This window comes from Nicotiana tabacum, chromosome 4 (genome assembly GCF_000715075.1).
Source record: "Nicotiana tabacum cultivar K326 chromosome 4, ASM71507v2, whole genome shotgun sequence".
Taxonomy (NCBI): Eukaryota; Viridiplantae; Streptophyta; class Magnoliopsida; order Solanales; family Solanaceae; genus Nicotiana; species Nicotiana tabacum.
In genome coordinates, this window is record NC_134083.1 from 48,776,857 (window position 1) to 48,787,775 (window position 10,919).

Consider the following 10,919-nt stretch of genomic DNA (forward strand, 5'->3'; position numbering starts at 1 on the left):
ATTTTTAGATATTATTAAAATAATAATAATGTATGCTCTTTCCCTCTTGTAGTAGGTGTATGATTGGTTGGTTTAATATCTTCCACATATAGCAATCAAATCACAATTTGGACTTTGTTGGGTGTCATTGCTCATGAGAGAGATAGAGATATGGTTGGTCTCATAAATGGGCCCAGTCCAATAAGCAGTAGCCTGACATCGACACGTGTCATGTCTTAAGCTTCCATTCTCAGCCACAAGATCCATCCTTCCAACTCTACAACCTTCTCGAGTTTTCTATTCCACCTATTTTTATTTATTACGTAAAAAATATAAAATCCTATCCGACATGGCATACCCCCTCCCCACCCCCACCACCCTACAGTTTTCTGCCCTTTCATTCTCTGTTCTTCTCTTCTTATATTTTCCCTTCATTCAGTTCATTTTTTTCCTCCCTATTTACACTACTGTGTATATTTCACCATTTTTTCTATTCTGAGATCTCCTTCTCTGTATATTTCTTTTGGCTTTTTTCACTTCTCAAAGTTATTTATTTTTTTGGTAACAAGAGAAGTGAAGCTAAAATACCCACCTTTTTTTCTTCTTTTTTTGACCAATCTAACTTTGATTTTTTGAGATTCTTGCAGCTATGGTTGCTGAGGCACTGGTATGTATTAATTGTTTTTCTTTATTCTCAGTATTCATTTTTGGAATATGGGTATTTCTTAATTTGACGTTCTCTTACTATATCTGAGAAGTGGGCTTTGTTTGTTGTATATATGAAGCAAATGAAGTTTTAATAATTTCCTTTTTTTATCTGTTAGATTTAAGTGTGCATCTGATACGGTCCATCTGTATGTGAAGCTACACTTGTTAGTTGTTATTATGAGTAAGTGATGTTTTTTACTGTTAAGTGGGTGCTTATTTTGGTTGAGTTTGATGTTGCTTTAAGTGGCGCTTATTATGTTTCTTGAACTGTAAGCTTAAGTTAGATGACAATGGAAAGTTGTTTATTATAGTATGATCCCATTAGCATGCCAAAAAGTCACTTCCCTAGCCAGGGGAAGTTGTAGATTGGACAATTATCCTAGAAAACTGCTTAATTTATAGGGAGGCTAGGCAATCTAAATGTTGCACTATGAATTAAACTTTCTTTAGTCAGAAAGAGGGGGCAACACTTTTTTTTTGAGCTGAAGAGGGGGCAATACTTTCACCAATCACATATTTAATGTAACTTATCGACGTCAATCCCCTTCCTACTCCAGCTAATGGAAAAATGCCTTTGAATGGTCGTAGTCGTCGACAACCCAACCGACGTCCACCATAGGCTCGGCGAGCTGTCCTCCTAGATTTTGGTATGCGGATTTCTGTTCTTGGGTTTTGATCTGCGCTGTAAATGACTCTACATTGACGTTGGACATGTAATTGAGTTAATGTTGATAAAGGCTATATTAAGTTGTTTGATGATGGGTTGTAAATTGCTGCCAATATGCGTTCTTATATCTTTGGGTGCCAGTGGATAACCATGACAAGATTCTACATATGATGCTTTATAACCTAGCTAGTTTGGGATTGAGGCATGGTAGTAGTAGTTAATCTTTCATCTCTTTGGCTGGTGTTAAAAGAATATTAATTATATGTAGGAAAATAAGTTAGATCCATAGTTGTGCAAATCCGTATGGCTGATAGAAATGGGGGTGAAAATGTAGATTGTTAGCACCATAGCCAGAGGTGGATCTCTGTCGGTTCAACCTTTAAGGTTCTTAGCATTGAACTCGTTGTATCTGTCAACTTATGGATTCATAAAATTTTGTGGACTTTTATGCATAAATTTAAGCTTCACGACGACTGTACCGGGTTCAGATGAACCCGGCTCTGCTACTCTACATCCATCCCTGACTATAGCACAGTGGATGCTAGTTGGAATCATATTCTATGAGAGCAACTTGATCTAGAAGTCTGTCTGCTGCAAAAAGGGGTGGAGCGCAGGTTGGGTGGGTGTGGAAGGGTTTCCTTTGTGGCGTTTTATTTCTTTTTAATTGAAATTACTTGGAAGATTCAATTCTTATGAAGTATGCTTTCTTTGAAATGCCATAGAATCAAGATGAGGGGGCTCGGCGTGGTGGCTCATCTATGATTAGCTCAAAGTTGGAAACTGTGGCGACTCAGGGAAAGGCCCTAACATGTCTTGCCAATGAAATTACACTAAAGGTCATTATCTCTCCTATGAATGTATTCCAAGTTTTTTTTCCCCTTCATATCATTTGGCATAGGCTTGATCTGCGCTTAATTTGATTCTTATTTTCCTATATGCAACAGGTTAGGAAGCCTTATACCATTACCAAACAGAGAGAGAAATGGACAGAGGAAGAACACCAGAGATTTGTTGAAGCCTTAAAGCTGTATGGCCGTGCTTGGCGCCAAATAGAAGGTGAGTATGGTATAAGGTTGTTCATTGCTGGTAAAAGGTCTATTCTTCTTCCGAGTCTTCTCTTTTTTCCCGTTTATGTGGTTCAATCTGGATATTAATTTCTAACATATCTCTTTAATCTTGCAGAGCATGTTGGCACCAAGACTGCAATTCAGATTCGTAGTCATGCACAGAAATTTTTTGCCAAGGTTGGTGCCCCTAGATTTCGATGAATTATTACGAAGTTTGCTCATTGATTCACGACGCTGTCTCTGCACGGGTTATCAACAGCTACAGTCATTGAAGTTTTAATCTCCATTTTAGGTTGCTCGGGATTCAGGTACTGACGGTGATGAATCCCTAAATGCAATTGATATACCTCCTCCTCGGCCAAAGAAGAAACCTCTCCATCCATACCCTCGTAAGATGGACGATTCCCCAATAACTACCAAGTCAGTTTCAGGTCAGCCTGAAAGGTCTTCTTCTCCAAATGCATCGGGAAGAGATAGTTGTTCTCCAGATTCAGTATTGTCAGAAATTGGTTCAGATGCTTCTGAATATCCAGTCGCTGAGCAGCAAAGCTCTCGCTTTTCACCACGCTCTTGTACTACGGATGCACACACTGCAAATATAATTTCTGGAGAGAATGATGATGAAAGTATGACTTCAAAGTCCAACATAGTAAAGGAAATTCCTGTTGCATCAAAACCAGTGGCTGCTAGTTCCAGCCCAATTTTCAATTCTGGCATGGTATAATTCCTCTTAACGTTTGCTGATAAATCTGTCTTGCAATGATATTTTGGATGTACACTTACCCGTTGTGTATATGTGCCTTTGCAGGAATGTGATTTAGTTCCTAGGGAAACTTCATGTCCTGGTGAAAAGCTAGCTGTTGAAGCACCTTTGGCAAGCATCAAGCTGTTTGGGCAGACGGTTCTTGTACCAGATGCCACCAAACTTGCTTTGCAATCTCCAGGTAGCTGCAACTCATTTCCATTTAAAACCACAGAAAGCGAAATCGTGACAAACAATGGCGATGTGATTCATGGATTCCAAGCAAATTCACAGTTTATTCTTCCCGTGGTCCCTGGCAATATGATTCCACCAGCTTGTTGGTTATTGCAAGATATGCTTGAAAACAATCCCGAGGGTGTTGCTGCCTTCCCTACTACACTTCCTTGGTGGTCTTGGTACCAAGATCTTGTATATCGGTATATCTCTTCGTGCAGCCAAACAACTGCAGAGACTGCTCCTCCTTGTCAGCGACCGAAAGATGAAGAAGCTCATAGAGAGGGATCATCAACCGGTTCGAGCACTGGCTCAGCTAGTGAAGTTGACGATGGAAACAGGAGTTCTGAGACTGTTGAGTCAAAATATACAACCAAGAGCGACAAATGGAACAGCAGTAAGGGATTTGTACCGTATAAAAGATGTTTAGCAGAGAGGGATGGCATGTCATCAGGGGTTGAATTAGAAGAGAGAGAATCGCAAAGGGTCCGAGTGTTCATAGCATTCGGTACAGTTTCCTCTGTTAACAAATCCTCCTGACTAGCCAGAAGTTCTGTTGTTCTGCACAGTATTTTCTGTTTTATTAACTAATGCCTGTTAAGGAGTCTTAGGTCTGCAGATTCAGGAGGTCTAAGTTTTTACATCCAACACTGTCAAATACTTTTAACATTTTCAACAGTCTTTTGGCTTCCTAGTTCCTACCATAATTTTTCAGTTGGACACGAAACTGTGAACAACTGAGTCCGTAACCAAAAGATGTGCAGCTGAGATCTTTTTTCTTTCAACTCGTGTAGCAGTTGTTCTGTATTATACTCGTAACTCTTCACAGTGTTTTAACTCTCTAATTAAGCCACTTTTATATTATCTAAATGCAGCCAGCTTCGTTTTGTTTTTCCTGTGCACCAGGCTTTTCGTTTTTGACGGTGGTATTGTTCTTCTCTATACAGTTGAAAATGTTTCATAGACAGCTGAGTGATCAGCCTAGAAGTTACACTTATTCCAGTATGGGAAAACTTTCATGTACTCTTATCAACCAAATGTACATGTAATTTTCTGGACATGTCAAAGGTATTTTCTATTTCAATCAAACGGCCAAACGTAAATTTATGAACGCATTCCTAATTATGTTTAGTGAGCTTGAGTTATCCAAGTCATTAACAGCTTGTTTGGATGGTTGTTACCTATTGTATCGTATCGTATTGTTACTTTGATTATTACTTAAATTTTATTGTATCGTATCGTTAAATCCATTGTTACGTAACGACGAAAAGTGTCGCTTTATGGAACGACAAATTTGGTGTGGTGACGTCGTTTTCTTATTTTTTCTCTCATCTTGCCCTTCCTTATTATTAAATAATTATATTTTATCATTTATCATACTTTTTTTATATAATATTTCTACTATGTATCCTATTTTTTCTTAGTAATATTGCGAGTTTATTCTTGGTATTGTTTGTGCGTGACATCATGAAACGACAACACACGACAACAAACGATATAATATATCCAAATATTATATTTATCAAATAATACAATACAATACATTATGAAACGACATGTAACAACGATTCAAACAAGCCGGAAGCTTTAAAGTATTGTTATATTCTCCTCTTGGGACGAGGCCCGTATTCTGCTCTCCTGCATTCTTTGAGTGATCAAGTACTATATAAGGATTAGGGAATAAATTGGAAAAGCCGAAGTGTAAGGAGACTAGTATTTTACCTAACTCAAAAGCAAAGTTGGACTTCATCAAGAATAATGACTACTTTTTTACCTCGTGGAGTAAGTAATTTAGAGCCCGTTTGACCAAGCTGTCAAAAATTACTTATTTTGAAAAGTACTTTTGTTAAGAAGTGCTTTTTGAAATTATGTTTGGCCGTCAACTAAATATAAAACATAATGTAACAATATAAATTTAAAATTTTAATTAATATTAACTAGTTATTGCAAAGCAATAATATTGGGTACCTGGTATTACTTATTTATTTGCATGATGATTTAAATAAATCAAAATACATCATTCAATATAAATTAAAAATCTACTCTTCTAAATCACTATATAAAAGAAGAGATCTATTTATAATAGAGAAAATATTCCAAAGAGGAATAGGAAAAAATGATGAAAATAAAAAAGAGAAGAAAGGTATGGTCGGAAAAAAAAATATTTAAATTAATAAGAGACAAATTAAAAAATATAAATTTATTGCAAGAATATTTTTGTCTTGAACAAATTAATTTTCTGCTTCCCCTGCTACTGAAAAACACTTTTTTATTCTGGCCAAACATCTCGAATTTTTCAAGAAGTACTCTTTTGAGCAGAAAAGTACTTTTAACCTCCAAGAAATTTGGCCAAGCAGGCTGTTAATAAGAAAATCAAAGCTTGTAGATTGAATCTGGAGAAAGAAATAACAATGAAATTAGCTAGGCTTCACGCAGTTGGGAGGCTAGCGGAAATGAGAAGTCATTGACAAAAATGTAGTACGTTCACTGTTCATTTCTTTTCTTAAAAAAAGATTGTTAAATAATTTGAACAAATAGATTGACTGATTTAATCATCGAATTAACTTCTGTTAACTCATGAGACACATAAAGTAAATGACTGTTCAATTTGAGCAATTGTCATTATTCAGTTAACATTCTTGTTGTTCTTATAGTTGTTGGTAAAGTAAACACCAGTTTATTTAATAGTGAAAGGAAATGAAATAGTATATATTTAAGCAATTTTTAATATTAACAGTTGAAAAATTAGTTACCTAGAAGGATACGTCAATTCTTCAAATTTCAAGGGAATTTAACATTTGAGTTAACATGATTGATAGGCTATATGTATATCCCTATTATGTTTTGATGATCTAACAAATCTACCGTCTAGAACCAGATAAGGAACCTGTTACACATTCTCAAGACCTTAAGATCAAAAGGTTCCAGCTTGGGATATGGCTCAACTCTTCAGAGTCAAAAGAACAACAGAGGGAACATATAGCTACCGTTTCCCGAGGAAACTGCACAAGTCAACTGCCCCAGTTATAAAGCTACTGCCTGCATACGCTACAGTACAAAAACAGTGCAGCAGTAAACTTTATGGGGAGTGTCTTTTACCTACTTTGCTCACATCATCCTAGTGATGTCACAAATGAATTATAAACATCAAGGAAGGTAAAACAAATGACTTGAACACTCAAAGAATTTACCAAGCACTCTAATAGTGATTGATCTTCCGGTTAACGATTCTCAAGTGCATCAAGAATAAAGAACAACACTGCTACGGACAAGTTTCTCATATCAAGTGATTGTATATCCTTAGTTGAGTTGTAACTTTATTAATGTTCTTACTTGTAATTCCTACTTGGCTTACTTTGTGTAGGAAACTCTTGTAAATCATAAATCCTCGTGTTTGTGTCTTGGCTAGAGTTAGTCAAGTTGTAAAGTCTTTGTAATAGAGGTATTACAAAGTGCTTGTAATAGGTGTGTTACAAGTTAGTGAGGGATTAAGGAGTTAATTCCTAGGTTACAATAGGTTGTAATCTAAACGCTTTGCTCAGTAGTGAAGTTGAAATCCTACAAGGGTAGGTCGTGATTTTTGATCCCGTTGAGCTGAGAATTTTCCACGTAAAAACTCTCCATGTTATTTACGTTTTGCTGTGTTTGCGATAGAGAGCATGGTTCTCTATAGTGTTTGGTGGACCCTAGAATTCTATCAATTGGTATTAGAGCAGGTTCTTTCTATCAGGCTAACACCTAGAAATGATCCTCATGGCTGCTCCACCAAACTTTGAAGAAGGTCAGTCTACCTACAGGCCACCAAGGTTCAATGGCCAGTACTATGGATGGTGGAAGATTAGGATGCACGACTTCATCATGGTTGAAGATTCAGAGCTATGGGATGTTATCTGTGATGGACCCTTTGTTCCCACCAAGAATCTTGGCGACCCAGCTGTAGCCATTCCCAAGACGAGGAAGGAATTCAATGATGTTGATCGAAAGGCCATAGAAAAGAACTTTCGTGCAAAGAAAATTCTTGTTTGTGGCATTGGTCCTGATGAATATAACAGGATATCGGTATGCCAATCAGCAAAAGAAATCTGGGAGGCTCTCCAGACAGCTCACGAAGGAACAACAGAGGTTAAGCAATCCAAGATCGACATACTCACAACTGAATACGAGCTCTTCAGGATGAAAGATGATGAATCCATCCAAGATATGCATACTCGCTTCACCTCCATCATTAATGAACTTCACTTTCTTGGTGAAACTATTCCAAAAAATAAGCTTGTCAGGAAAATCCTTAGTGTACTGCCCAGTTTTTGAGAAAGCAAAGTGAACGCCATTACAGAGATGAAGGACTTGCAGACACTGACCATAGATGAACTTGTTAGCAATCTAAAAAATATGAAATGAAGAAGAAGAAGGACAATAAAAGAAGAGAACCCAAAAGGGAAAAGAACCTGGTCCTCAAGACAAACAACAATGATTCAAGTGGCGAGGATGGTGATATGGCTTACTTGAAAAGAAGATTCCAGAAGATGGTTCACAGGAATGGAGGCATTCCAAAAAAGGGAAGTTCTAGCAAGCCAAAACATTCTGACCTCTGTCATAAATCTAGCAAGCAAGGATACTTCATCAAGGAGTGCCCTCTCCTAAATCAAGATCAATACAAAAACAACTTTGACAAAGCAGCCAAGAGGAACCCAGTTCCTGATAAACGCTTCAAGAGAAAGAATGTCGCTCACAATGTTGTAAAGCAAGCTCTTGTTACATGGGGAGACTCCTTCAGCAAATATCAAAAAGAAAATGATCATGGTGATAGTTCAACGATGACAGTGGAAAGTGAAGCAACTAAGTATAACTCAATCTTTGCCTTGATGGCTCAGTCTGATAATGATGAAGATGACGACGATGATGTGGTAAAGTTTTTGGATGTTCAGAGAAATCTGAAATCTTATTCTCCTAAAAAAATTCATGTCTTTAGAAAATGTGTTAATTGATGCTTATCACAGTCTTATAAATGATAAATATGCTTTAACTGTGGAGTTAGGAGAAGCAGAACAAAACAGAGATGACTTAGTAATCGTTGTTGTTGATTTAAAGGAAACAATTGAGAACCTGAAGAAAGAGAATGATGCCTTAGATGAAAAAATTGCACATATAGAACATGAAAGAGATGATCTAATTGTCGATGTGGTAGACCTAAAAGAGACCTTTGAGTGTGTAATAAAGGAAAAAGAAGTCTTAGCTAAGAGAGTTGCTAACATTGAGCATGAGAGAGATGACCTATTAGTGGTAGTAGTGGACATGAAGGAAATAATTGGGGAACCTAAAATGGAGAGTAGGCCTGAAAATTCTCAAAAGGGAAAGAAAGTTGCAAGTGAGGCACACATTAAGCTTGATAGTAAGTTAAATTCAGTGAAGTCTAGTATGTGTGCTGAGCTTGAGAAAAACAAACAATTTCAGGAAGAACTAGGTAGAGTGAAGAGTGATATTAAAAAATCACTCAAGTGGACCTGGTCCTCTGATGCTATCACTGCCATGTACACCAATAATGGGGGAAACACGCAGGGGATTGGGTTCCAAAGGGAAAAGATTCCATACAACCCTCATAGCAAGTATGTTACTGTACCTGACAATTGGCTTTGCACTCACTGTGGTAATACTGGGCACTTTAAAGAAAACTATATGGCCAGATTTTAGTCACAGCAGAAAAATAAAAATTTTGCTGAAAAAGTAACTACTGGTAGAGAACCTGGTCCCTCATATATAAAATGCATAATGTTTGCTTGGACTAGAAGATCCCCCATTCACCCATTTCCTTATTATAAGGGACCCAAACTCTTTTGGGTTCCTAAGTCTAACTCCTGATTTTCTCGTGCATGGAACAGTGAAAGGAAGCAGCCTACAATAGTACATGGATAGTGGCTGCTCAAAGCATATGACTGAAAGTACAAATGACTTCCTTTCACTTAAGGCCCTGCAAGGAGGGAGTGTATCCTTTGGAAATGGCAAGAAATGATACATTCTGGGAGTTGGAAGGATTGGAAAGTCTATCTCACACTTAATAAAAAATGTGTACTATGTGAACGGGTTGAAGTATAGCTTGCTAAGTGTTTCCCAGATCAGTGACAAGGGAAACAAGGTGGAATTTATGTTAAAAATATGTACAGTCACAAACCTAGTGACTGGTGAGGTGGTGTTGATGGCAAGAAGATACAAAAATATCTATGTTGCTAATTTTGAGTCTCTGCAGAATGGTGATCTCAGTTGTCTAAGTGTTGTTGATGATGATGCTGAATTATGGCATAGGAGGTTGGGTCATGCAAGCTTCACGTTACTGAACAAATTGGTCAGGAAGGACCTGGTTCGTGGTCTTCCCAAGTCAAGCTTCAAGGATCACAAAGTGTGTGATGCATGTGTAAAAGGCAAGCAAGTCAGATCCTCATTCAATCCCAAAAAAGAAGTCAGTACCTCAAGGCCACTTGATCTTCTTCACATGGATCTATGTGGACCTATGTGGGTGCCAAGCAGAGGGGGAAGGAAGTACATCTTTGTGATAGTTGATGACTACTGCAGATTCACCTAGACCTTGTTTCTTAGAACCAAGGATGAAACTTTTGAAGTGTTCGTTGCTTTTGTCAAAAAGATCCAAGTGAAGATGGGTAATAAGGTAGCATGCATCAGGTCTGATCATGGAACAGAGTTTGACAATGCCAAATTTGATGAGCTCTGTACTGAAAATGATATCACTCACAATTTCTCAGCTCCAAGAATACCTTAACAAAATGGTGTTGTGGAAAGGAAGAATATAACTCTTGAAGACATAGCAAGGACAATGTTGATTGACAGTGGGATTGCAAAGAATTTCTGGGCAGAAGCTGTCAACACTGCTTGCTACTTGGTGAACAGGTGCATGATCAGGTCCCTTCGGAACAAGACTCCATATGAACTGCTGAATGGAAGGAAGCCCAAGCTGACACATCTAAGAACTTTTGGGTGTAAATGTTTTGTTCTCAACAATGGAAAGGAAGCCCTTGGAAAATTTGATGCCAAAAGTGATGAAGGAATCTTTCTGGGATACTCATCTCAAAGCAAAGCTTACAAAGTATATAACAAAAGGACTCAATGTGTTGAGGAAAGTATACATATGATCTTTGATGAATCCCACCTCTCCTGTGAGAAAGACAGACATGCTAATCAAGATAGAGAACCTTTATCTGTTCCAGGAGAAGTTATTGACATGGCAAATGGAAAAGCAAACATGATGAGTCATGTAAAGGAATCCAATAAAGATGATGCGACTATACCTCCATCTATTGGAGAGGAACCTGGTCTCCTGATCACACCAACTGAAGCTGAAAATAGAGTTGTTGATGCAGTCCAAGGTACTCCACTTTCTCAAGTAAGAAGCGCCCAAGAACCTTAGTCGGACATACCTGGGTCCTCTGCCAATGAGATTCAGGCACCAAATTGGAAGCACAAAAGCTCACATCCACTTGACAACATAATCACCCCTCTTGACTCAGGAATTCAA

At 37.8% G+C, this 10,919-nt stretch overlaps 2 protein-coding genes across 3 annotated transcripts; both read left to right on the forward strand.

Moving 5' to 3' along the window:
• Positions 1 to 338: 338 nt before the first annotated feature.
• Positions 339 to 4,267, forward strand: LOC107806142 (uncharacterized). 2 transcript variants are annotated; one of them, XM_016630249.2, is made up of 7 exons: positions 339 to 646; positions 804 to 868; positions 2,077 to 2,190; positions 2,299 to 2,410; positions 2,537 to 2,598; positions 2,714 to 3,139; positions 3,230 to 4,267. In XM_016630249.2, exons 3-7 carry the CDS (start codon positions 2,113 to 2,115, stop codon positions 3,935 to 3,937), a joined length of 1,386 nt encoding a protein of 461 aa, XP_016485735.2. In that variant the 5' UTR covers positions 339 to 646; positions 804 to 868; positions 2,077 to 2,112; the 3' UTR covers positions 3,938 to 4,267. The 2 variants fall into 2 exon arrangements, with proteins under 2 accessions (XP_016485735.2, XP_016485734.2); XM_016630248.2 differs by lacking the exon at positions 804 to 868 and having other exon boundaries at positions 347 to 646.
• A 2,988-nt stretch (positions 4,268 to 7,255) lies between these two features.
• On the forward strand, positions 7,256 to 7,705 carry LOC142179907 (uncharacterized). Its single transcript, XM_075250799.1, has one exon. It carries the CDS (start codon positions 7,256 to 7,258, stop codon positions 7,703 to 7,705), a length of 450 nt encoding a protein of 149 aa, XP_075106900.1.
• Positions 7,706 to 10,919: the final 3,214 nt, after the last annotated feature.

Excerpts from the sequence above, each read along its gene's own strand:
- LOC107806142 (XM_016630248.2), top strand. Across the intron at positions 2,411-2,536 it reads TGCTTGGCGCCAAATAGAAG|AGCATGTTGGCACCAAGACT; the intron begins GTGAGTATGGTA and ends TTAATCTTGCAG. Across the intron at positions 3,140-3,229 it reads CAATTTTCAATTCTGGCATG|GAATGTGATTTAGTTCCTAG; the intron begins GTATAATTCCTC and ends GTGCCTTTGCAG.
- LOC142179907 (XM_075250799.1), top strand. The coding sequence starts at position 7,256 with ATGGTTGAAGATTCAGAGCTATGGGATGTTATCTGTGATGGACCCTTT.